Source organism: Engraulis encrasicolus, chromosome 2 (assembly GCF_034702125.1).
Source record: "Engraulis encrasicolus isolate BLACKSEA-1 chromosome 2, IST_EnEncr_1.0, whole genome shotgun sequence".
Lineage (NCBI taxonomy): Eukaryota > Metazoa > Chordata > Actinopteri > Clupeiformes > Engraulidae > Engraulis > Engraulis encrasicolus.
In genome coordinates, this window is record NC_085858.1 from 12,745,481 (window position 1) to 12,771,863 (window position 26,383).

Below are 26,383 nucleotides of genomic sequence, written 5' to 3' on the forward strand. Positions count from 1 at the left end.
ATGATGCAAAAAAAAAAAAAAAAAGACTTGCTGTGATTTCCTGGGTCAGTTTACCCCGCACATATTTGATTTGTGTGTCTTAACAAAGGGCAGCGTGAAACGTAGAGTGTAAATTGATCATGTCCATTTTCGTGATCCCGAACGTGTTGCACGACTGTCCGCTCAGCAGCATTGGTAAGCTATGACTCCGAAAACATACGAAACAGTTTTCCGGGAAATCCCGATCGCCAAACCCCCTTTCTAATGTTGCTGTACCTCAAACCCTCCCCCCGTGCCAGAGGAGTAGAAACAACAAGCCGCCATTTTGTTTGTGCGGAGAGACCGAAAGAGGCAGGAGACCGAGAAAAAGAGCTTCTGTAGCACCGTTCCCAGCGACTTGGAAAGCCGCCGGGAGTTGAGTGGTGCTATCGTCTCGGTGGAAATAAGACATAACGAAAACAATATAGATAAAAACGAAACAAAGAGAGAGAGAGAACGGGTTAAACGCGCTCTTGAAAATCCAAGGAAGGGGGTGTTTTTACGGAGCGGAGAGGAGAGGCGGAAGAAGGCAATACATTTAAACGAAGGAAAGCCTGCGAGGGAGAGGAAAAGATAACGTTTAATTTTTACTCTATTGCTATCTCTGATCACGGAGATTGAAATCCTCCCGAAGATAAAAACGATGACTTTAACTAGCCGCTGGAAGGACTGAGAAAGAAGGATTTAACAGAAGAATTGGAAGGTAGAGAAAATAAAAGGTTAAACGCGAAGGGGGGGATACAGCATCACAAAGACTCAATGAAAGGTTTTTGAGGAACCGAAATGATTTTGTGGGGCTGAAGCTTCCTGCATCTTCTGGATGAGAAACGATCCCCACTTTTATTTTACAAAATACTGGAGCAACCCCCTCGTTCTATCCAATTTTCGAACGCCACCGTATTCTCTTTTTCTTGGTTGGGGATTTTTTTCTGAACTTGCAACGCGATCCATCGCGGTATACGCAGTGACAGATAAATTATTTTTTTGCAACATTTGTCAACCGGTTTAAATCGCGTTTAAACATTCGGTGGCCTCTTCAAAAAGGCTACTTGATGTGTGATGGGAAGGCACAGATGTGGAAGAACATTACTTTGCAAAAATCGTCTGCCTGTAATGAAACTAGCCCAACGACTAATTGGATCAAACTGATATTAATTAGCTAGATATGCAATTTCTGTAAACGTGGTGGTTTTATAAAACTCGCAGTGGTGATAATCGGGGATGCACATTGCTGCAACTCCAAAATCAAGGTATTTGCTTGGAGCAATGATGGGAGATTTTTGATAATTCCAAACCCAATTTCTTGCATTCTGTTCATGCAGAGGGCGCCCGAGCCAACTTGGACGCATAAACAAATGTTCGACACATCTATAGGTGCTATTCTAGACATCAGAACAGAGATTGTATTCTGGTTTTGGAACAAACAGTGTTAATGCATCGTGCATTTTTGTTGCAATTGAGTGTTAATCACGAATAACTGTGGAGCACGGCATAGTTTTTTTTCTTCACATACTTCAGAAGTGATCGTCCAGCCTACTCATAAGCGCCATGGTATTATATTTCAGCTGTAATGCACGTGTATGCTATTTATCGCACAAAACTAGTCTTTTAGTTTGATCCAACTATTATACACTAGATTGACAGATTGTAAAGTACATACTGCGAGATAGATGATGCATTGTAAATTGTGTCATTTTGGCTGTAGGTCGTGGGAGTGCTTAGTGACTTAAAGTTTGAAGAGGTTGCAGTCTTGGGGCTATTTTACCAACGGTTGACATTTTCTTTTTTTTTTAGTTCCAATGCCAATTGCAGAAAGACTTGTTCTTTGATCTTGACTGTTGTTGTTAAAAGCAGTTGGCAGTGTATATTTTTGTTGGTGGTCGTGGGAGTTTTTCACACTTTCATCTGGATATCCTGACCCAGAGAAAAGCGAATGGTGATGCTGGGAACAAACTGCATTGACTGCAATGGGAACTCGCTGCAAAAGACGGATTTACCCTCTGACGGGATTTTCCTTAGTATTGCATGAGGCGAACCCCTAGGCATAGATATCGGGGTACAACTGGGTTGCATTTCTTACCCTGGTCCCATCCAGCCACACGCTCTACGACGACCTAGCCCAACGAAGCAGAACTGAACTCTTGGTTTCTCCGCCGACTATGGCGGAAAAGACTGATACAGCCATGGAGGATAAGTCTTGGGACAATCTCCCAGTCGCCGAGGAGGCTACGTGAGTTTGGAGCTTGGATGCATACCTTTTGGCGACACCACATTCCCTTGATCTGCTTTACTCGGAGCAGTAAAACATAATCCTATATTTGTAAATAATAATTCGAGAAGCAAGGGGGATTGATCCATTGGGTCTTATTAAAAAGCGAATCAAGAACGAGATTGTAGCTACAAGGCTATCCTCCATCCGCTTCGCAACGGAGGGCAACACATTAAAAACGTTTGGAGAAGGGAGTTGTCCGATTACCCCAGGAGGACACGAACAAGGGAAAACGGCTGTCCTTTGTGGATACATATTTTTTGTTATTCGTAAAAAATATGGCCGATAATGTTCTGGACTCCGGCCCGCCTTCAGCCAAGAGGCCTAAACTATCCTCACCGGCTCTCTCTGTCTCCGCCAGCGATGGGAATGGTAAATATCTGATTATAATTTTCATTTCAGAAATGCTCTATTGTCATGAAGCGTAACATTACTTTTTCCAGTTTTGCATCGTTTGCAGTTGATGTGTGGCTCAGGTTTATTTACAGTCGCATAAAAGCCAATCAATCATTGGCCAATCTACGGTTTAGCTTGATTGTTCAATAATGCTAACTTCCCGTGCTAGCTCGCGAACAATATGATTGCTAGCTTCTTTGCTAACAACTTTGGCTATCTGTTTTTTAACTGTTTGGTAGGAGCTAGGTGGCGTATGGACAGTAACATCATGGATAGTAATGGTGTATTTAGGGAAACCGGGCGTGACTTGGTGGATGCGCCCTTCGTGATGAGTCTAATATGGGTTAGAAAGGCACAATTGAGTAATAATAAACCACATCGAGTGTGATTTTTCAAGAGGTACACCACTGTGATTTACCACAGTGTACCACCTAAACAACAGCCAAGGCTTTTAGGCTGCGTTAAAGAAACATCATTTCAGCTATTTATAACTTAGAAGACATAAAGCGGTGTAATGCTCCTTTTCCAGTTTACAATGAATATAAACTACTTAGTAGAGAAATGCAGTCTGCCTAATTAAGGTACATCCATCCATGTATTGTTGGCCTTGTAACATTTCTTCACATTTACCGTTACCTTGATGACTTGCTTGCTGGTTCATGCTAGCGGTAAGATTAGCTTAGCTGGTAGTTATTGTTTGCTTGTCTTCTTTTTCAGCCCAGGTTATAAACATTATGCATATTTTATGTTTTTTCCCTTTTGCTCAGCAAGCGGTCAAAAAATCAAATGTATATGACTGACATAAACAAACAACAACAGTGGGTGGCTAATATAAGAATTCTTCAAACTCATCGTCTACGGCCATCCTGATTCCTGACTGAATGGAATGATGAGCACAGTAGAATGATTTTTCATAACGTTCATCCAACGTCCAATCAAGTTGTAGCTTGCATTTTGTTTAGAACTGTACAGTCATGATGCATTCAATGTCTGAAATGTCTGTCCTCGAACTTGCATAAGCATTAGTTTTTAACAGTTTAAACAAATCTTGCACAACATCAACAGTATAAATTACTTAAAAAACATGAAGAAGAAGAAAAAGCTTAACATTGTTGGTTTACCTACTCAGACACTAGGTTTCTGCTAATTGATAAGTTGGTCGAAGTACCAAAAGCTCAACATTCTGCCTTGGACCAATTTGTGTAACTTTTGAAAAGTTAAATCCAATAGGCTATGTAGGAATGAATGGGATCAAAATAGGCGGCTGTCTGATTAAAACATTGTTTACTTTACTTACTACTTATTGTCATGAAACAAGCTAGAAAAACCTTGGCCATTGCAATGTCTCTAAATTCATGTTAATGTCCTGCTCCTCTCTGGGTTCGCAATTATCATTAAATTTGGCAATTAACATTAGATGCCTTGTACTACACAGTTTGGTGAATTTTAGGGGTCTGGTTTCATTGAGCTGAATGACAGTTGAATGACAGTTTTTCCCAATCCTTAAAAGTTTTCTTGGATTTATTGACAAAGGTCGTCCTCAGCTCGGACACGCTGGCTTTTTTATAATATTCAGCATCTTCTCTGCTGTTTTCTCATTAAATGTCGAGACCTCATATTACCAACTTATGCTTTCATGTTGTTGTTTGTTTGGTGCCACACTTGTGCCTTGTGGCAGTTTCTGTACTCGGCACAAGCCTGGGTGTGTGCGTGTTTGTTCAAATCCATGTGCAAGTGGTCTCTTATCCCCTTCGCTCTGTCTTTTGCTTTTTGCCCTCATGGACAACATAGATTTCGGTTCCCTGTTTGACTTGGAGCATGATCTCCCCGATGAGCTCATCAACTCCACGGACCTGGGCTTGCCCAACGGCGGCGACCTCAGCCAGCTCCACACCAGCCTGGGCGGAGTGGGAGGGCTGGGAGGACTGGGGACCAGCGGCCAGGATGCCGCCGCCAAACACAAGCAGCTCTCGGAGCTCCTGCGCTCCGGAGCCCCCCTGCCCACCACCTCGGCGGCCGGCGGCAGCCCAGGCAATGCGGCCCCCATGGGGCTCCTGGGAGGCCTGAACGCCTCCGCCGGTGGTCCAGGGGCCATGGGCGGCCAGCAGACACAGCACTCGTCGCCACAGCAGGCTGCGGGCATGATGCAGCAGGCGGGCATGGTGGGCGGACTCAACAGGGGCATGATGGGAGGAGCCCAAAAGGGCCCAAACGGGCAGCAGATGCAGCCGGGTCCCGGCGGAGCTCCGCAGGGCATGATGGGCGGGCAGGTGATGAACGGCTCCCCCAGGATGGGCTACCCCAACCAGGGCATGGGTAGCAACAGCAACCTGCTGGCGGACACACTACAGCAACAGCCGATGCAGCCGCAGCAGCAGGGAGGACCACAGATGGGCCATGCAGGCATGAGACCACAGCAACCAGGAGCAATGAACAAGGTAAGCGCCACGGCATGGCAGTCAATCACTGCAAGACTGGAGTTGTAACGCACCAATGGAAGAAACCTCTGGATGTCTTCATGTGTCAGTTCTTAGAAGCCACCAAGCTTTGTTGTCTTTTTGTCAATAATGTAATCAGGGCTCCAGAGTGCGACCAATTTGGTCGCATATGCGCCCATTTTTTTCAATGGTGCGCCTAAAAAATATTTTTAGGCGCACCGGTGCGACCAGCCATCAGTAGAACAAAATCAATTACCAAACAACCGTTTTAATGGACATAAAATTAATAGTCATTCTACAGAAGTGACCCATCATCACACAATAAAGCGTGTCGATGCGGTCATTCCTTCAACTCCGCTGAACTACCGGTAGCTTTCTCCCCCTTCCTCGTTCACAGGCAGCCCGACATTTCAGAATAGAATGTTCAACTTCGCTCAACTATCCGAGTTCACATGTGCCAGCGAGTTTTGCAATGGGCGAGAGAGTTACAATCACGGTAAAAAACAGCAAAATGACTTGAGGATATTTTAAACACGAGAGAGTCACAATCACGGGGAAAAACTAAACGGCTTGAGCGGATATTAAACATTGGCACACAAAAACGCAGACGGGTGCGCGGATAATTGCCCGTTTCAGTCGTGTGCAGAGCTGGCTAAACAACAGGTGACGCGCTAGTCTGTCGGAACTTCTGTGAGTTTTTTGATAGCGACTAGTGCAGGCTACATACTGCCTATCAGTCGGCAAGGCATCGTTCATGCACCTCGAGACAGCACGCGATAGAGGGAGGGAGAGAGAGAGAGAGCGAGAGAGAGTGAGCGAACGAGCGCACTAATGCTGTCGTGTCTGTTCGTAGCGCTTGCTAAGATACCACAATCATTATGCAGAGGGAGAGCGCTCAAAAACGGGGAAATAGACGAAACCCAATTCACCTCAGATTTCACTGTAAACATAGGCTAGGCTATTTGTGTCTAATGATTTTAAAAATCATTACATTTTTAGCAGGGTTTGTTAAAAAAAAATCTATCTACTATCCATCCATCCATCCATCCATCCATCCATCCATCCATCCATCTTCATATTGTACTTCTGTGCTTGTGCCGTGTGCGTAGCCTCATTTCAGAAAAGGCTGGTATGTTGATCTTATTAGTCAAACACATACTGACTAAAAGGCTACTAATTTGGTCTTTTCTACCAGCCAAACTGCTTGTAGCCAAGATGTGTTAGTTAGGTAGCCAGTAGCCTACTGTCATGTCTTTTATAAGGAGCACATTTGGAAGACTAACCTATAGCACATGAAAGGCTCCAGGTCTTTTAAAATAATAGAATAATAATAATAATAATAATAATAATAATAATAATAATAATAATAATAATAATGATTATTGTTGCTATTATTATTGCTATTGTTATTATTTTTAATAATTATTTTTTAAAGCTGAGGTGCGTGTGTGTATGGGGTGGTGAAAACATTTCGGTGCACCTAAATTTTGTGCTGGTGCACCTAAAAAAAATGTTTAGGCGCACCAGTGCAACCAGTGCAAAAAGTTAGTCTGGAGCCCTGGTAATGTTTTACTTTTTTACACCTGATGAGAGCACATCACAATGTGAGCATTTCTGTGTTTATCTTTTCATGTGGTAAAGATTTTAGGGTTTAGTGTTTGAAACCTTGGTGTGCATCACATGATCTCGTCCTGACTCGGACAGATGTGTTATTGGATGCAGCGTCTTTTTGTATCAGAATAGTATGTATAGATTGGCAATAATTTATTTCTTATGTAGAAAATGCATCCCGGGCTGATGTGTGATTTGATATCTGATGGCAGACGGCACTGGCAGGCATGGGCAGAGAGACATTTTGTAGACATACTCAAGGGATTTGGTCAGGGAGCCAAGTGTAAGCAGCCACTGAAAGCGGCAGAACAGGCTTGATTTCTGCCTGACTACAGTACTCCTCATTTGTTCTCCCCTCTCCTCCACCAAAAGGCTTCTGATCGCCACACTAGATGAACTTTGAAGGCTGTCAGCAGCCCAAGTGGCTGCAATTCATCATTTATAGGTCAAAAGACTTCCTTAGAATAAAATGCTTTTTCCGCTTGTTAATTAATTGCCATGTGGAGTAGAAAGCTGCATGTTGGGGCTGAAGGCCCTATTTTCCCATTTTCACCACTTGTGTCTTAGATGCTCCTCTTGCATCCCTCTTCACTTTTGTTTACATATGGAATGGAAAAATGATTTCGCAAAATTTTTGTGTGGGAGTTTGGCATCGCATTTGTCTTGCTTGACAGAAAATGACAGAGAGGTATTATAATGCAATGCCCTCCTATGTCCCTGTCCTGGTTTGACCCCTCTCTCCCTCCGTCTCCTCTCCTCCTCCCTGGTCTTTCAGATGGGAATGATGCCCAACGCGGGTCCCTACGGTGCACCCTATGGCCAGGCGGCCGGACAGGTGATGGGCCAGCAGCTCCCGAACAAAGCAGCGATGCCCAACAGCCTTGCCCAGTTTAACATGGACAAGAAACCCCAGCCGGTCCAGGGCATGGCTGCTATGGTAATCTTTTCCTGTCACTACCCTTCATTCATATACACTCTGTCCATCATCCATCTCTCACATTTCAACCATGATTGAAGTAGAACACAGTCTCTTATGCTTTCCCGTTCTAATAGTCATGTGCACAAAGTATCGTTTTGTCAATTGCAGCCATACTGTTTTAATGTAATTGTTCAGTTGAATCAAGTTTGCATCATGTTCAATGTGTCATATCAGTTTCTGATAATATCACTTGACTGACCTTTCTGTTTTCTGTCCCTTGTTGTGCACCAGGCCTCGCAGCAGCCTTCAGTAGTGGGGTCCGGTCCAGTGGGCGGTGGTGCGGCGGGAGGCCCTGGCAACGGCCAGGCGAGCCTGAGCTCCATGGCCTCGGCCCCGGGGGGCGCGGCGCCCCCCACGGCCGACCCGGAGAAGCGCAAGCTTATCCAGCAGCAGCTGGTGCTCCTGTTGCACGCGCACAAGTGCCAGCGGCGGGAGCAGGCCAACGGCGAGATGCGGCCCTGCAACCTGCCCCACTGCCGCACCATGAAGAACGTCCTCAACCACATGACCCACTGCCAGGCTGGCAAGTCCTGCCAGGGTGAGTGTTAAACGTGGCCCACTCTGCAGCACAAGTCAGGGAGCTGTGTGACTCGAAATACGTCCTTGTTCGCACTGTCTGCTATGGCATTTTTACTAATTGTGCGTCTGTCAGTTTTGCGAGACTGTGAGCTCATATACTGTCGGTCGTTCGGTCTGTCTGTCTGTTCTTGGGAGATCTGACTCTGTCTGTGCTCCTGCAACCGTGCGGCTCCCTAAAGCGTGGTTTGTGGTTTTCTGCCTGTGGTTTAGCTTCTGCTCGTTTCATTGCGAATTGACTGACGAACTCAAGTTTGTTGTATACTTGTCTGTGTGCAGTTGCAGAAGTGTAAACATAAATGTATCTTTGTCTTCCTTCTTTTGTCTGTCTGTCTTTCTTTTTTCCCGTACTCTCAGTGGCGCACTGTGCCTCTTCGCGACAGATCATCTCTCACTGGAAGAACTGCACACGGCACGACTGTCCTGTCTGTCTGCCCCTGAAGAACGCAGGGGACAAGCGCAATCAGCAGTGTAAGTGCCTGTCTGACTTTCCGAGGATTCAATGGTTAGATTAGACGAAGTGCTTTGTCTTTAGTCAACCTGAAGCATAATATTTCATATTGCACATTTATTTAATAATCGTTAGACTTAACACATTTTAAAAGTAATTGCAAAGTGCAATTGATGCAAAGTGTGTTTTTATCTTCGCAGCTTTGATGTATGTTTTTGTGCTGCTTTGAATGCTTGTGTGTACATCTGCTGTGATGCACGCCCCCTCATCCAAATCTTGATTCTTCAACAGCACTTCTAAGCAACGCCGCCTTGGGTATGGCTAACGCGCTAGGGGCAGTGCCAGGCAGTCAGCCCAGCACGCCCAACCTTAACCCGCCCAGCCAGATCGACCCCAGCTCCATCGAGCGGGCGTATGCGGCACTGGGCCTCACCTACCAGGGCAACCAGATGACCGCCACGCCCCAGCAGTCCTCGCTGACCGGACAGGGCCTCCCGGGCCAAGCTGGCGTCAGGCCTCTCAACTCGATGGGTATGTGGCAGCCTAAGGTCTCGGTGGGGTGTGTGTGTGTGTGTGTGTGTGTGTGCGTGCGGGTGCTGGTGTGTGTGCGGGTGTAGGTGTGGGGTATAAACTTGCGGTCTGTGCAGTCTATGCGGTCTATGCAGTGAATACAGGTGACTTCACGTACTAAATTCTCAACCCACCTCAGGGGCTTGGTAGAATCTGATGGAGCAGTGGTAACATTCTTAGACTTAAAGGTGACCTATATGAAAAAAGTACAATTTGTCGAGCAACAGTCAAGAAAAACATTAATGTCATAGAAATTTCTACACAAACCTTGAAAAACCTATGCATATTATGTCCAATGTATTTCACAGCATCTCCTATTTTAACTTTCATGCACTGCCCGAATCAAAATAATTGTAAATGGAAATTCTTATAGTAATACAACTCCCATGAAAAGGAAACGTTGCTTTGATCATCCATTTTCAGCTGCCAATTTTACAAACGGTCATACAATCCTTACAAACTGGCATTGAAGACTACCAAACCAAGTTGTCAAGTGCTGTCATGCCATACTGAGGTCGTCAGACAAGTCCTTATAGGTGCAGAACCGCAAGATATAAATCCAACCCCCTACCATTGCATTCTGGGGAGAGGCAGTTGAAAATGGTCGTCATTGCATCTTGTTTATAAAATCTTGTGGTACTAATATCCCGTTTTAGAAATAATTTGCAGTAACTACAATATTCAACCTAATACCAAGGCTTTGAAGGCCTTTTTCTCTGTTTCAATGTTGACGTAGGTTCTGCACTTTGCCTTTGTAGGGCAGTACTGTATAGCAAATGAAAGGATCAAAGCACCATTTAACAGTCACCTTTAAGTCCAAGAGTCCAAGAGGCATAACACGCACACAAAAGACGCACAAAACACTCATTCCAACGTCTTTCTGTGGTTAACATGGTCTTCCCATAAGCATCTTTTTTGCTGTCACTCAAGAATAATATGGGTGTTTTTGTTTATTAATTTTATGTGGATACATGCATGATATTGTTTTGTCATCTGGGTCTTGTCAAAGTGCAAACTCATCTCACTTCCCCTTCCCTTTTCCCCTCCCTCCTCTCCCTTTCCCTCTACCTCCCTATCTTTCTTCTCACCCGCCCCTCTTCCCCATCCCTAAAGCTGGAGGAAACCCCATGGGTGTGAACGGTGGCGTAGGGGTTCAGTCCCCTGGCCAGCAGACTAACCTTCTCCAGGACTCCATGCTGCACCGAAACATGAACGCGCAAAGGTCCGTGGCTCCTAACCCAACGCATGCATGTAACAAAAAAAAAAAATCCCTCCGAGAGGCTCTTGCACTGTCTTTGCAATGCCGAGTGGAGTTCATGCTTTTTTTTTTTTTTTTTTTTTTTTACAAAACCCTTAGTCTGAAGCGGAGCTCCTGGCTCTTGTTACAGAAAGTCGCAAAGTGAAGCATTTAAAAGTGTTTTTTTTTTTTCATTTGCTTAGACGTGTGTGGGATACTTTTAGGAGACCATGTTAAGTGGTTACTTTGTCAGGTGGCCTGATTTTAATGATTTTAATTTGGCCTCCCAGTCCTCATAAGTCTGCAATGAAAGAATGTTCAGTTGTACTTCGGTCCAAGGCTTTATCCATTTCAAAGGTTCAAAGAGACCAAGGGGCTCCTCTATGGCAGGATTTACCTGGCTGCTTCTCAAGGTTAACCTTGTAATAGATGCGAGTGCCTTGGTATTGCCTTTTTCAGTGTGTCTAATTGAAAGGCAGACAGTGCCATGCCATGCAGGTGATGACTGGCTGGTTCTTTTCTCTTGCAGCCTCATGAACGACAGCGCCAGCATTGCTAACATGGGCAACATGCCCACCGCAGCGCCACCCTCAACTGGTGGCATGAGAAAGAGCTGGCATGAAGACATCACGCAAGACCTACGCAACCACCTAGTGCATAAACTGTGAGTACCCCCCCCCACACAGTTACACACTTGTATACAGGCATGCAAACTTGCCGCTTTTCGGCGAAATTCGCCGTTTTGAAATAAAAATGGGTCATTTCTGTGAATCGTGCAGATCCGAGGAGAAAATATTTGGGGGGGGGGGGGGGGGGGAGTGGGGGAGCGAGTTGAAATGTATACCGCAGAAAATGTCATACAGCTCAATGGCAAATTGCTGAAGAGATGCCCCCACCGACAATGACTTTTGACCAATCACAGTATTTCTGTTTGTCGGCACAGCCAATAACAAGAACGAGCTCAGTCTAAGTCCCGCCCTGTCTTCATACTTCGAAAGACAGCGCAAAACCCTGTGTTTCTGGTCGGCTGGGCTGCGTAGTTATATCAAATGTCTTAGTTCTATAATATAGAGAGTTGTGTCTGACCATTTTCCCCTACCCAAATCCTGAAATGTGCCGTCTTTGGATTTAGCTCTAAACGTGGAAGTCTGCATGGTTAGTGAACAGGTACCCCACACCTCACAGTTGGTTTAGTTGTTTTGCCTGATAATTTGACTCCAGAGCTCCCCTGCCCTCGTGAAAAATAATGTATTCTCATAAGAGCTCCGAAAGCTTGGTTACACGCACGTGTTCCTGGTATTCTGTTGTTTCGGTTAATGATTTGAAATGTCCATTTACGCTAACAGTAGAATAGTTCAGTTTCCGTTCGCTGTAGGCTTACTTGTTCTCCGGTCGATGCAAAGGACATCTGCATTTCTGCGTGAGTGAATCCAACTTGGAGAGTTCAGCGGGAGAGTGCGCTAGGGGGGGAAAGTCTAAAGTAGCTACCGGGTAAAAAATATGGATAAAAAAACAGATGAAAAAGCGCATGTAGACTACGCGAGGCATGCAACATCGTGCATATGCTGCGGGCAGAGGGAAGGGAGAGAGAAGGCTGGGCCAGTCACGTTTGACACAAGACAAATTGCAATAGTTGGCCAAATCATTCCAAGTTTTTGTGTAATCCGATTCCTTTGTAGGCCTATATCTAAATGACCTTAAACATTGAACGATATTTAGTGAAACATAGGCCTACTTTTTTCCAGGTCAAAGTTGGAGCGTTCCTTATTCCTACTCATTTTTTCTACAGGGAGACATTAAAAGAGATACTAGGTGAATAGGCTAAAATTTGAGTAGTTTGAGTAAAACTTCAGTAGCTAATTCAAACTTTGACAAAGATTTTTTTTTTGTAGCCTATTGGAAGTTGTCTGAAATATGATGATTAAATATGCATGAGATGACAACCAGGCAAGTGTTGAGGGGGTGTTAGGAGACTGATGAGAGGAGGGGTGCTTAGTGCCATTTGGGGGCATTTTGGCCTATTTTATTTTTTGATAGGCCTACTAAGGGTTTTGATGAGGTCAATGGGGTGTTGGGGAAGCTTACTATGAGAACCACTGCTCTATCATGATAAAAAACCTATTTTATCTATCAAGCTATCTACCCAACCCCCGATCAGACATGACAGCTAAGTCATGGAGTAAGGTTGGCAGTTCTCATGTTCACTGTCCCTTGGTCGCTAATAACTACAGTATGCTGAAAATTCACCATTTAAAGACTTTTTTTTTAGCCAAAACCTCTCCCCCCTAGTCTGAGACTGTTATACAAGATCATCCACTGCGCACAACACACATGTGTGCACCTGCGTTTGCGCGCGTGCACCGCGCCGCACCGCGCTGCGCTCTTGTCACCTTTTTCACCCCTGACCTGTTTGCATGCCTGTGTATAGTAACTGGTACGGGAATAGGCACTGTTGTGGTGTCCTGTATTCAACCGCTGATGAATGTCCCATAGCTTCTCTTGGATTCAGCTACGTATGCTCATGGAGCCTTTTTTGATGAAGCTACTAGTGTAACTTCTGAGTTAGTGCTAAGTTTGATCCACTCACCGAGAGTTGGTGTTCTTTGATGATTTTGTTAATGTCAAATGAAAGGGCGGAGGGTGCTGCTTATGAATACGATTCCCAAGTATTCAGTGAGATTTGTATGCACATTCTCAATGATTGATTGATGTGTGAAAGTCAAGGGTACATAGCGATTTTGAACGTTGGTGGTACTCACTGCTGATTCCCTTTCTGGTTGTCTGAGCAGAGTGCAGGCCATCTTTCCGACGCCTGACCCTGCTGCGCTGAAGGACCGACGGATGGAGAACCTGGTGGCGTACGCACGGAAGGTGGAGGGAGACATGTACGAGTCGGCCAACAGCAGGGTAAGAATCAGAATTGTCTCTGTCATCCTGTTCTTACACCAGCCAGAACGGTGCTGGGGCCCATTCCTGCGCCTGCTTCGTCCAACACCAAAGTGCTTACCTGCAAACCACCCGCAGTCATACCGGGTTTTGGCCATGTGTTACCTGAATGAACCTGCTGGCATTTATGCCGTCGTCACAGTTCACAAAGAAAAAAACAAGTATTTTACCGAATGCTCAGATTTTCAGTGTGAACATGTCAGACGTTTCAAGAGTAAGTGCGGGAGTGGACACTGGCACGGTTCTTTGTCAATTCTCTGTCTTCATCTAACTCCGTCTTTCGCTGTTTGCCGTTTCCCCTCCTGCCCTCCAGGCGGAGTACTACCACCTCCTGGCGGAGAAGATCTACAAGATCCAGAAGGAGCTGGAGGAGAAGAGGCGGACTCGGCTGCAGAAGCAGGGTATGATCCCCACGCAACCGGGCATGCCGCCCTCCAACCTGCCCCCGGGCATGGGCCAACTTCCTGGCATGGCCCCTGGCCAGCCTCCTAGTACGTTCACTCTTCTGCAGTTATACCTCATAACTGTGCACGGGGCTCTAAATTAACACCGGCCAACCCGCCAAATGCTGGTGAAATTTCAATTTGGCTTGTATAAAAAGAAACACACTAACCGCTTTGAGCCATTGATGAGTGTGCGTTTGGCTAGTAAGATTAATCTCTACTAGCCGTTTTAGCTTGTGATGGAAAAAGGTTATTTTAGAGCCCTGTCTGTGCACTATATGTGTCATGATTGGATGAAGTTGCTGCTACTATGATGAAACCATTAAGTTCAAAGCCCAGTATGCCGAGCCGAGGGTCTTTTCTTCTAATAGATTTATTCCCCTTTCTTTGTCTGTCTCTTTGTCTTTTTCTCTCTCTCTCACTCTCAGACGGCCCCCATGCAGACCCATCCTCCCTTGTCCCTCCAGCGGTACCCAATCCGATGGTCAACCGAATGCAGAATCCTGCAGGTAATAATAATAATAATAATCATAATAATAATAACTTTGTTTTATGTAGCGCCTTACAAGTAATCCAAGGTCGCTTTACAAAAGGAGATGGGCAGGGGAATAGAGGGAGGAGGGAGGAGGGGGTAGAGGTGGGGTTGGGGGGGGCAGGGTGGTTAAGGACCATAGGCCTCAATGAATAAGTGTGATTTTTAGGTGCTTCTTGAACGTAGCCAGTGTGGGGGCTTGGCGGATATGGAGAGGTAGAATTGTTCCAAAAGGTGGGGGCACCGGCCACATCCCTCCATCCCTTCCTGCATCTCTTCCCTCATTTCCTTCCTCTGCCAACACGGGAACTCGTTGAGGCAATGCAGCCTGTCGACAGCTCCTGTCACGGGCGGCTTTAGTGTAGTCGCTTGGTAGAAGTTGCCTCTCCAGGACTGACTGACTGAGTGAATGAATAAATCGTCAAGATGTGCAGAATGAGGGGGAAGAAGAAAGGCTGCATTGTACCCCTTCATATGCCCCGAGTCTCTCATCGTCTACTTCCTTCTTGTCTTGTCTCATCTCTTCTCATGTGTGTCTTTGCTCTCGGCAGCCATGAACCAGTTTGGCCAGATGGGGATGCAGGGAGTGGGGCCCAGGCCACAGCCGCAGATGCCCATGGGAAGCCCACTCAATCAGGTGCGTTTTGTTTTTTAGTCAAGTGTCACGTTCTTGTTCATTATGTTTATTGGAAATATGTTGTGCATTCCAGTGTTGTGAATATCTTTTGTGAAAGTGAAAGCCCATTGGGAAACTCCAACTCCAATTGTCATTGTGACACAGCACTCCACAGCACACAAGTGAACACTGCACACAACGAAATTGCATTTTATGCCTCACCCGTGCAAGGTTTTAGAAACGCAACTTCAGAAATAATTAGATGTACTAAGATGTACTACTTGCATTTGTGCCATGGCATTATCACATTAGCTCCGTGGTTTCTAATATTATTGTTTAGCACAATGCATGTAACGTGACAATTTATCAGAAACTATTTGGTGGTTATCATTAATCTGATGCAACTTCATTGTCACCTCACAAAGACAGAATACTGCTTATACATGGAACCAATTGTCTTTACATTTAACCTTTTGAACTATTTATACATATTGATGTGTGGTGTAAAAATGGCCTTACGTGCTTGCATATTTTAGTCATTGACAATGCCGTGCATGCCCTTCATTTTGCACCGCGTGCAGGGACGCACATATCTTTGTCTTGTTAATGAGGTTTAAGTTGTACAGTAATGTGTTCAGATGAGGGCATAAACTGCTTTCCCACCCTTTTCTAAACTTCAGTGTGTTTTTTGTTTGTTTTCTCCAGATGGGTCGGGGAGGCCCAAGGATGGGCCAGCCCAATATGCCCCAGATGCAGAACCAGTACCTTCCGTCTGGGCAGTTCCCTGGGCCTGGTACTGGCCTCAACGCTGGCCCAGTGGGTATGGGGCAGTCGGGGCCACAGCCTGGCATGAATCAGGTGAGACTGATGCCCGTTTGTCTGTTGTGTTGATTGGACTGAAGTGTTCTTTTTCAGCGTCTCTCGCAGAACATTAATTTGTTGGTGGGTGGACGTTAGCCGATATTTGAGATGTGACCGTCATCCGAAAAGCTTTTCAGTTTTATTTTTAAAAAAATGATGGTTTCATACTTTTTGTTAAAACCGGTGTTAATTTTGACAGGAATTTTTCATTTAGTTTTAGTCTCTTGAAGAAAATGTAATTTTAGTTTTATTCACAATTTAGTCATCTAAATCATTTTTGTTTTTGTCTAGTTTTAATCGACTAAAATTCATACAATTTTAGTCGACGAAATCTAAAATAATTTTAGTTAACGAAAATATTACATTTATTTCCTCTTGTCTATACTTCTCTTTAAAATTGTCAAACTAAAATACCGTTTGGGGAAATCAATGATTAAAATGTCATATTGTAGGCTAATAGGGCCTAATAAAATATTGTCAAAAACTGCCAGAGCGTCTTATAGGCCAGTGCGTTCAATGTGTAAAAAAAATCATGGCCGCGACACTCTTAAATCTCTGTCGATATTTTAGAACGACTTCGGGGGAATACAGGACTGCACGTTATGAAAAAATACTTGTGGGTATACCAGTAATCAAGAGCGTCGCAGGGTACAGTAGCCTACTGTATGCAAGCGTTACAATTGCACGGCACCTGCTGGAAGACGTGTCTCTCTCTCTCTCTCTCTCTCTCTCTCTCTCTCTCTCTCTCTCTCTCTCTCTCTCTCTCTCTCTCTCTCTCTCAAGCGCGTATCGCAAGATGTTGCATATTATTTGCTTTATGTAAAGTTGTGATGGGACACACGCTCTCGTTGACATGGTTGTGTCCATGGTTGCATGCATTCGCAAGACGTTATTGCAATACCGCATGTGAAAGCGTGGAAGGGCCGTTCACTTCCTATTTCAGTGTCCTTGACTGAAACAAATCGCAAAACTCCACACTTCCGAATCCTTTGCGATCGACACTAAAGTGATTCTCATCAGAAGGCTTGTGCCTACGCATAGACCCTTAAATTACAAACATTAGCGAACATTGAAAAAAGATCAGACAACGACCGTCGGGTAGCAGGTTCATGAAAGCGACAGGGAGTGGAGAAGTTCCGCGAAAATGCATCGTTAGAGAAAGATGTTCGCTACTGTGCGACAGCACCACCACTATTTCATGACTGCATAAACTTCTTAGTCATGGATAAATGGGCAACAATATTTTTTCCTGCCAGGATTGCACTGAAAAGTAGGCTACTGCTGTTAAAAAAAAGGTCATGGGTGTGCGGCACCGACGCTGCCTGTCACTGTACCTGCTGTGTGTGTGAGTGTGAGGGAGGGGAGGAGGGAGGAGACGCGGAGCAGATGAGGGTCGCGACTTGCGAAATAGCAGGCAATTCTTTTCCTATGTTTCAGTGACATGTTAACAAAAATGCTTCCTATTGGTTTTCGTCTCCGGTGGTATTGTAGTCACATTTTTATTTTTTTGACGAAAATATAAATCAATATTGTTATATTTTTCGTACAAACACATGCTGGTTTTTTTTCGTCATCGTTTTGTTGTCATCAGGGGGAAAACAATCGTTAACGATAATTATGACAAATATTTCGTCACGAAATTAACACTGGTTAAAGCCATGTCAGGAAGGAAAATTCCCCTACAAAACTTCCTTTTCAAGGGTCCTAGTCAAAATGGGTTTTTGTCACCAAGATGGCTGCCTTCACTGTAAAGTACTGGAGGAAACCCTGATTTCTAAAGTTGTTTTTTGTTCCGCTTTAGTGTAAGGCCTGTTTTGATCATTGATGTGTTCCGTCTCTTTTCTGTAGGCTCAGATGCCCAATCCGGCCTCCATGCCTGTGGGTAGCCCGGCGGGGCAAGCTGGCGGCCCCGTGTCTGGGGTGGTGGGTCCAGGTGGTCCTCCCGGCGGTCCGATGGGCTCCATGATGCCCGGTAACGTCCCTGGAGGAGGAGGTGCACCCTCCGGCCTGGCGCCGTCCTCACATCCCAACTCCCACGGGCACTGCCCCCCCATGCGGAGCTCTCCGTCACCCGCCCGCAGCCTGACGCCCACCCCCCATCCTACCACCCCCGCCCATCCGGGCTCGCTGACGCCCCAACCGCACACGCCAAACCCCCCCTCCGTGCCACCCTCGTTACCCCAGCCCCAACAGCAGCAGCAGCAGCAGCAGCAGCAGCAACAACAACAACAGCAGCAGCAGCAGCAGCAGCAGCAGCAGCAGCAGACGCCCATGGCTCAGCCAATGGGGACAGGGATGGGTGTGGAGAAAACCAATCAGCAGCAGCAGCAGACGCTCGGGGGCGGGGCCTCTTCGGGACATCAACAGGGAGGCCTGACGCCATCCTTGCCATCAGCGCAAAACAGCCACGTGAACGCCCAGCACCCGCGAACACCGGTGAGACACTTGTGCCTGTTGACCAGTGTCATCAGTTGCGGTTAAAAGTTTTAGTCGAAGTTGATTAAGTTTAAGGCTAAACTGTCAAAACAAGTCCATACACTAGTTAAGCCTGTATAATGGTTTTCAAGCTACGTGATGTTAAGCAATTCTAACAGCCTTATCATTTTGACAACGCTAGTCATCCATTCTATAACTGCTCTTACTGTTGATTGTGTTAGGCCCTTGTCCTAACTTCCTAGCAGCTAGGGAGTTTGTCTTCACAGAAGTATTTCTTCACTTCTTAATCATTTTTTTCCCCAGCTGTGCTTTCCCTTTCTTAATCCAGATATAGCAATATAGCACATTTGTCATTGAGCAAAACTCAACTTATTCACTAGTCTAGACTAGACTTCCTGTTTATGTGATGCCACAGTAAGGTATTGGCGTTGCTGCAGATCTGCCTTATCACAAACGCGGCTTGTGTAACCTTCCTCTCTCCGCACCATCACAGCTCTCCCAGAAGTCCTCACTGACGGCCGACGGCCAGGTGTCCACGCCAGCCTCTGTCAGCAGTGTGGACCACGGCTCCCAGCATGCCCCATCCACCGACGCCCCTCCACCCTCCGCCACCTCCACCACCACCTCCTCCACCACTGCTGCCACGCTGGAGCCCAAAATGGAGGTGAAGACGCAGGCTGGCGAGGAGGAGGACGAGGAGTCGGAGAACTCGACGGACGGGAAGCCCTCGGGGAAGATGGGACACATGCACAACGACCGGGACGTCAAGACTGAGGAGAAACCAGAGGTGAGTGCACACCGCCCTAAAACGCCTTCCTCGTGTCGGGGAGAAACTAGAAACAAAAGACCCTTGATCCTAAGACGGCTGACTCGTGACATGAATGTCTAGAACGGCTACATTTCACGCTTTTTCAGTGAGACCCAAAGATGGGGGAGGTCGAGGCTGAGGAGAATGAGGAAGTGAGATACCCTTCATTATGATACATTTGTAGTACTGTCATTGATGCTATACTTGTGAAGCGTGATGCATAACCATAGGAAAGTGTGGAGAATTCAGAGATTAGGGCAAAGGCCGCTCATCCTAAGATTGCTTACCGGTACTCCTGTGATAAATGTGTAGTGCGAACATTCATGCCATTTCAGAGAGGCTTGATGCTCACCAATAGGGAGGTGGAGGCTGAGGAACAGCTCTGCTCAGCCCCATCATCCTCCCCATTAACCAATCATTGGACAGTATTTCATTAGAGCTGCCAGAATACTAGTCATTTGATTGCAAAACAAATCTCAATGCCGACCATTGCACTTCTGCCTTAAGATATTTCTTCCTCATTGATGAGCTCAACATCCTGATCTTGTGGAGAAAAAGTGCAGTCAGTATGCAGACAAGCCTCCTTTCACTGTTGGCAATATTTTAAAACACCTGTGAGAAACTGTACTTGGGATATGCGCAGCCTCTCCAAAACATCAACATGATTAACCAATTTTCACCATTTTGTTATAGCTCATGGAGTACTTCTCATTTGATAATAAAACTATTCTTAATGTGAACCATTGCACTTGTGGTTTTAGGTCCCCCACTCCTCATTTGTGAATACAAACACTCAATTGACATTCAAATTACTAAGGTTTTGACTCCGTTCCTCTAGACTTCTGCATTGTATTTACAACTTTTTTAATGTGCTTTGCAAATAATTTGATTTCATATAGCCTGAAAATGGGTTGTAATGGGAGCTGTTTGTGTTTTCATATGGTTGGATGCATTTTATTAACCTTGCCACTGCCAAAGGGGAGGTTGGAATGGACCAATGTGTAATTATTGGTCTGGTTTTCATAAAATGTGAGTGAAAGCTGCAGCCTGCAGCCAAGAAAGAGCTCCCTTTCAGTTTTTTTTCACCAGATCCCTGCAACAGTTTTGATATCTGAAAGCAGCAGGGTTTCATTTTCAAGTTGCATATTCACATTTTGAGTTGAATTATTTAATGTTGTCATGATTTCATATAAAAAGCATTTCATTTTTTCTTGTGATGTAAACAAATAACCTAAATGAGTAATTAATGTTTTTTGTTCCTTCATGAATTATGTATTACTAATGACGATCACTTGATTGTGAAGCAAATTGCCAATAGGCTGCCAAATTACATGGAAAGTTACCATTGCATGTTGAAGATTTGTCTTCTTTTCTTCACATTAGAAAACAATTTTTCCATTCCTAGGTCTTTCTCAGGCAAAATAAATGCCCTTTGATTCTGTCTGCAGAAAACCCAACAGAGTTGAAACTTTGCTTTCTAATAATAATGATTTTTAAAAAAAACTGTTAAAGTAGGCTTGTATACTATGCTTGCATTTACTGTGAATTTAACTTCCATTAGCTTTTTTCTTCAATGGTGTCAAACAAGTTCCGTTTTGAAGCCAAACAAAAACAGCGGCTTTTAAATGCGTGTGGACTCAACTTTTGATTTTGTTTTTGTGTAACCAGGTGAAGCCCGTGAAGAAAGAGGAGTCTTCATCTGAGAGCTGCAAGTCGGAGCCCATGGACACGTCGTCATCGTCATCATCGTCGTCGTCGTCGTCAGGTGCGGCCGGTGAGGAGAAGAAGCCAGAGGTGAAGACCGAACCCAAAGAGGAGAGCACGGACGACAAAGCCAACGCCAACAGCTCCCCTGTAGCCGAAAAGAACAAGAAGAAAAGTATGTTCGGCTCATATCTGAAAATCACATTCATGATAACCGCCTACTGTAGATATGAACTTGATATAAATGTTTCCTATTTTATTAACATTTTCAGCATTATTTGTAGTTTTAATGGTAATTTAACATGGGTAGCCATTGCATAATGTTTAAAGAGTAGATCGTAAGAATCAGAAGTCTGCAGGTTTAAATCTTGTATCATCCAACCGGTCACCCCTAATCTTCAAAATACAACCATACCCAGGGCTGATAGTATTCAGGCTCCATGCCTGATTTCAGATTTGACAGAGTTTGCAAAAATAAAAACATTGATAATAATTAGCCATTAGGTTATTCTTATCTCAGAAAGTGTTACAGGTTCAGGGTTTTCTTCTACTATCAGGCTTGAATAATGGTCATACACAGGCTATTAAATGTTTGAATAATGTGTCATATAGGCCTACGTTACGTCACTATGCAGTATCTTGTTGTCGTCGTTAGAGCAGGGAAAAAAGTTCAGGCTCAGGATTTTTTTCACTATCACCCCTGCATACCAAGTCTATAACTAATACACTGTATCTCCCCGTATGTTAATTGTCTTAGTCATGATGTGCAATGTAATTTGTCCTACCTACCTATTTGTCTGTCATCCCTGTGTAGTCTTCAAGCCAGAGGAGCTGCGGCAGGCGCTCATGCCCACCTTGGAGGCTCTGTATCGGCAAGACCCAGAGTCTCTGCCGTTCCGGCAGCCGGTGGACCCCCAGTTACTGGGAATACCCGTACGTATTCGCACTAGTAACAAAACTAACCTGGTAAGGGACTGCGCTGCCTTCCATTTTGCTTTCCTCGTCCCCCACATCCCTAGACCACACCCCCTTTCCTTTCTCCTCTAAAAAACGCGTAGACCAATCACAATCTTCTCTTCTCCTGCAACTGGATGTCATACCCCCCCACCTATCAGTCTATATCCCCCCCCTGAGGTGTATTGACATCCACTCTCATGTCATATACACACGAGCACTGGAGTAGAGCAGGTGGTGTGTGGTAGTAGCATTAGGATGTGAATGAGATGGCAGTGATGGTAGATATTAGTGTTCTGTGTGTGTGTGTGTGGCACAAAAACTGTTTGGCTTGAACAGCTTTGGACGGCTTGTTTGTGCATCTTGAATGGCTTGTGTGCTTGTGCGTCACTGTGTTCGTTTAAGTTTGTGTGTGTTTGCGTCCTGCATGTCGATCCCTTCATCCTCCCCCATTTTACAAATCCCTTCTTTGCTGCTTATGCCATTGTAGTTGTCCATTTTGTGTTGCTGTTTAATTTTTGCCAGAAGTAAATGAAGCAATGTCATGGGCATCTGTTTGGGTTAAAATGGCGTCCTCAGGTTAGAGTAATGGCAATACAATTCAAGGGAGTTAGGACAAAAAACTAAGATGAAACTGGTTTCTCGGATCAGGCATCAAGCATATCCAATTTGCAGTCTTTAAACATCATATTTTTCTCACAAATTATCTGAAAAGCACTTTCACATAAATACAGGGTTACAGAATTGGATCATTGCAAAATATTCCCTCTTATCGTTTCTTTCTTTGGGGACATTGACGTTGACCTGATCTTGTGCTGTTTTATTTTATCTTATCATACCCTAGCCTATTTTCATCCTAGATGAATAATTTCTCAATTTCTGTTAGGGAGGACACCGATGATGGTGTTACGAGATGCCTTTGACAAATTGTTTCATTTCCTTGCCCCTGCTGTTGTAATGATCCGGATGAAGTGGCTTTTTGATCCATTGTTTGTTTTTGCTTGTTTGATTTTGTGTTATTGTTTAGGCTAATGCTAATCTAAGACTGCAACATGTCTGCCCCAGCAATGTGTTGCCTTGTCATTGTTTTGCATTGTGGAGTGATGAAGTGTGCCAAGCTTCAGAGAGGGCCATAGCTTATTACCAGGGCTCTAAATTAACTTTTTTCATCACCAGCCAAAATGGCTAGTAGATGTTAATCTTACTAGCCAAACATATACTCGCTAATGGGTCAAAGTGGCTAATAAGTTGGTCTTTTCTACCAGCCAAACTGAAATCTCACCATCATTTGGCCGTTTGGCTGGTGTTGATTTTAGTACCCTGCTCATTGCTAATAATGAGTAATGCCGGAGATATGCTTGCTGTGTGCCTACAACTACGTATGCAGCCACTTGCGGCAGAGTGCACTTCTAGGGGGCAGATAGCCAACAGGGCTCTCACTAACGTTTTCCCACCATTGTTTTACTCCACCGCGAACTCCACATGGAGGTTCGGATGATTGGCCCTTGCGTTTTTGTCGACATTGTACTATACGCACGCATCTGCGTACCTTGTGCGAGGTGTTCTTCTGCGCACAAAATTGACATAAAATTCTCATGGAAACGCGTTAGTGCCCGCGCATGCGTATCCTGCAGCAAGCATATCCCCAGCCCAAAATGTTATTAGTTTCATGCCCGACTCAACCATAGCTACAGAAGATACTGTCCTCCAGTCCTGAGGAAGTAGGAGATGTTTTTAGTGATGCTAAATTCATGGGGTGAAGTAAGTTTTGGAATAAAACTGCTTTAATGTTGTATCTCATCAGAGCATAATGAAGAGATGCAGGAATCACTTCTTAATTAGTTGTCATGCAAATTGATCTTGTTTGATGCCCCTGATAGCTTGGCACACTTCTACACGTCGTTCTTTGTGAATGACCCTGACCGACCACTGCAGTGATCAATCAACAATTTTCAAATTGACGTACAGCTCATAACATTATGGCAGAGTTACGCTAGGGACACATGTAGGCGAAACGAGCAAAGCGAAGAGAGGCGAAATTCAGTCTTCCATTGTGACTGCTCAACCGTCATCAGGTCGTCGCGGCGAATCAAATCGAATTAAACTTTTGTGTTGTTAATGTCATTGGCCGCCACAGGCGAAATTCCCCCCTAATTTGCATGATATTAAACTTGGTTGAATAATTTCGCTCCTGTTCACTTGCCTTCACGTCCCTCACCGGAATGAATGGCAAAGTTTGCTTCGCTTGGCCAAATTCACATATATGTGTCCCTAACCTAGCGTTACAAAATAATCGCCACACTAGTAGGAGGCACTCACTACCGAAGTATTGCCATGGTGACGGCAACAGTGATGGGCAAACTGAATTCATTACTTTACAATCCAGTGCCACGTGTTTTACATGTTCAATTCAACCAGGTGATAATATAACCAGGCAATCACTTGGTTGAACTGGAACGGTAAAAGCAGCTCATTTGGAATATTTGACACTGGCTAGTAAACTAACTAATCCAGTTTGCCCATGACTGCCAGCCAGTGGTTATGCTTGCTGCGTGCCTGTCTGTCTGATTTGCCCCCAGTGCTCTCCTGTGGTGGTCAGGCTCTGTATGCTTTGCTTGCTTATGTGCTTTCAGGCCCCTCAACTTTGCACCCCAATGTGATCTTGTGTTCTTTTTCAACCCCCCCTCACCATGAAATCCCAAATTGCACGTCTTGCCCTTATGAAAAAAATCCTCTGCTTTTGAACTGCTGTGTCAAAGCTGAGTTTCCAAAGCTGCATTACTGCAAACAATACTGTCCTATGATGCAGTATGCCGTGTTTCGAACACAGACACTGCAATCCTGCACAGTGTCATGCAGTTTTTTTTCATAAGGGTAAGGAGAAAGCGGCGTTGCAGTCATTAATGCTTTGCACAGCACATCTCCTTGAATATCTCGATTCTTTTGCGTATCCATGAATGATAACAGGTTCACAAACACCCCAAGTCTGATTTGAACCCTCCATATCCACCTCATCCCTTTCCTCTGCAAGGTGTGAGTGTACAGCTTGCCTTTATGTGTTTTTTGTGCTTGCTTATACGTTTGTGCGCTTGCTCATGCTTGCGGGAGAAAGAAGGGAGTAAAGAGAGGGGGCCGAGAAAAGCAAACGAAGGGGTGCAGAGTTGTGTGAGGAAGGGAGAAGCTTTGCTGTCATGTCTCTCTGTCTTGCGCACAAACTTCTCTGCAGCCTTCAACAATTGTCCCCCTGCACCCTCTTCTCTCCTCTCCTGCTCTGGCTTCGCTGTGGATCCCCCTTCCTGACCGCTTGCTGCTCCTGCTCCTGCTCCATCCTGCAACTTCTCCTACACCTTCTCCTCCTCTGCTCTGCTCCACCTCATCCTGCGACTGGCCACCTCCGTGTTCATCTCGCGTGCTTCTGCTACGCGCACGTCCACCTCCCTCTGCTCCGCTCCGCTCCTCCCTGGGCTCTGCATACCTGCTCCTAACTTGTCCGGATGACCTCGTCCTCCTCCACAGGACTACTTTGACATTGTGAAGAACCCCATGGACCTGTCCACCATCAAGCGCAAGCTGGACACAGGCCAGTACCAGGAGCCCTGGCAGTACGTGGACGACATCTGGCTCATGTTCAACAATGCCTGGCTCTACAACCGCAAGACGTCGCGCGTCTACAAATACTGCTCCAAGCTGGCTGAGGTCTTTGAGGCGGAGATCGACCCCGTCATGCAGGGCCTGGGCTACTGCTGCGGCAGGAAGGTGAGTCTGCCCGGGCGTTTTTAATTTCCTCCGCCAAGGAGGTTGTGTTTTCGGTCGCGTTGGTTTGTCTGTTAGTTTGTCGGTCTGTCTGTCAGTCAGCACGATAACTCAAAAAGTTCTGTATGGATTTGGATGAAACTCTGTGGAGTTGTTTGTAATGTCCCAAGGTACAAGATTCTTCACCATTGCTGTCCTTTACATCTATACGCCCCTAGTGGCCTTAAATTGAATTGCGGGACAGGGCAAAAACCTTCCAGTTTCTAACTCCACAGAAAGAAGGCAGAAAGACAGGTCTGTTTTTTGTGTTTTTTGTGTTTTTTATTTGTGTTGATGTACTGCGTAGATACAAAGCGGTTAGGACAAAACACTTCACACATTTTCCACATAATTTTCCAAAGTTGGAGTGAAATCAAATACATGGAAGTGAGAATTTAAGAAAAAATGGATAAAACCACAAGTGCATGGGAATAGCCATGTCCTGCAGCAGATTTATGACCTGTGACATCTCGTAAATTATGTCAAGGTAATTATGTCACGATCAGTTCATATAACACTTGAACGTCAAATTTTGTGTCATAGGAATGTTAATCTTCCACTCAAAAAACAGAACGTGTTTGTGTAATTAATTTCATTATTTGTGTGTGTGCATACACACTTTAAGCCCTTTAAAAAAAAATGCATTCTGAGTTTGACTTGCAACTTCATCCAAGATTAAAATTTTGTCCCCTGTGAATTTGAATTTGGTGTCACTGATTTAAAAGTTTGTTTGTGATTTTTGTCTC

The 26,383-nt window shown here is 45.1% G+C and overlaps 1 protein-coding gene across 4 annotated transcripts in view; it reads left to right on the plus strand.

Annotated features, from left to right (window-relative positions):
• Nucleotide 1: 1 nt before the first annotated feature.
• ep300b (E1A binding protein p300 b) overlaps nt 2-26,383 on the plus strand; it is a 46,672-nt gene continuing 20,290 nt past the window's right edge. For 2 of the 4 annotated variants that reach the window (XM_063222449.1, XM_063222451.1), the window contains exons 1-18: nt 2-2,659; nt 4,475-5,121; nt 7,508-7,669; nt 7,943-8,249; nt 8,645-8,758; nt 9,030-9,269; nt 10,422-10,530; nt 11,075-11,209; nt 13,335-13,452; nt 13,805-13,982; nt 14,363-14,443; nt 15,018-15,103; nt 15,788-15,940; nt 17,792-18,379; nt 18,873-19,166; nt 20,856-21,066; nt 21,706-21,824; nt 25,362-25,601. In XM_063222449.1, coding sequence (XP_063078519.1) covers nt 2,566-2,659; nt 4,475-5,121; nt 7,508-7,669; nt 7,943-8,249; nt 8,645-8,758; nt 9,030-9,269; nt 10,422-10,530; nt 11,075-11,209; nt 13,335-13,452; nt 13,805-13,982; nt 14,363-14,443; nt 15,018-15,103; nt 15,788-15,940; nt 17,792-18,379; nt 18,873-19,166; nt 20,856-21,066; nt 21,706-21,824; nt 25,362-25,601 — 3,876 coding nt within the window. In that variant the 5' untranslated portion in view covers nt 2-2,565. The remainder of the gene's footprint in view (nt 2,660-4,474; nt 5,122-7,507; nt 7,670-7,942; nt 8,250-8,644; nt 8,759-9,029; nt 9,270-10,421; nt 10,531-11,074; nt 11,210-13,334; nt 13,453-13,804; nt 13,983-14,362; nt 14,444-15,017; nt 15,104-15,787; nt 15,941-17,791; nt 18,380-18,872; nt 19,167-20,855; nt 21,067-21,705; nt 21,825-25,361; nt 25,602-26,383) is intronic. The other 2 variants (XM_063222458.1, XM_063222464.1) reach the window with 1 other exon arrangement.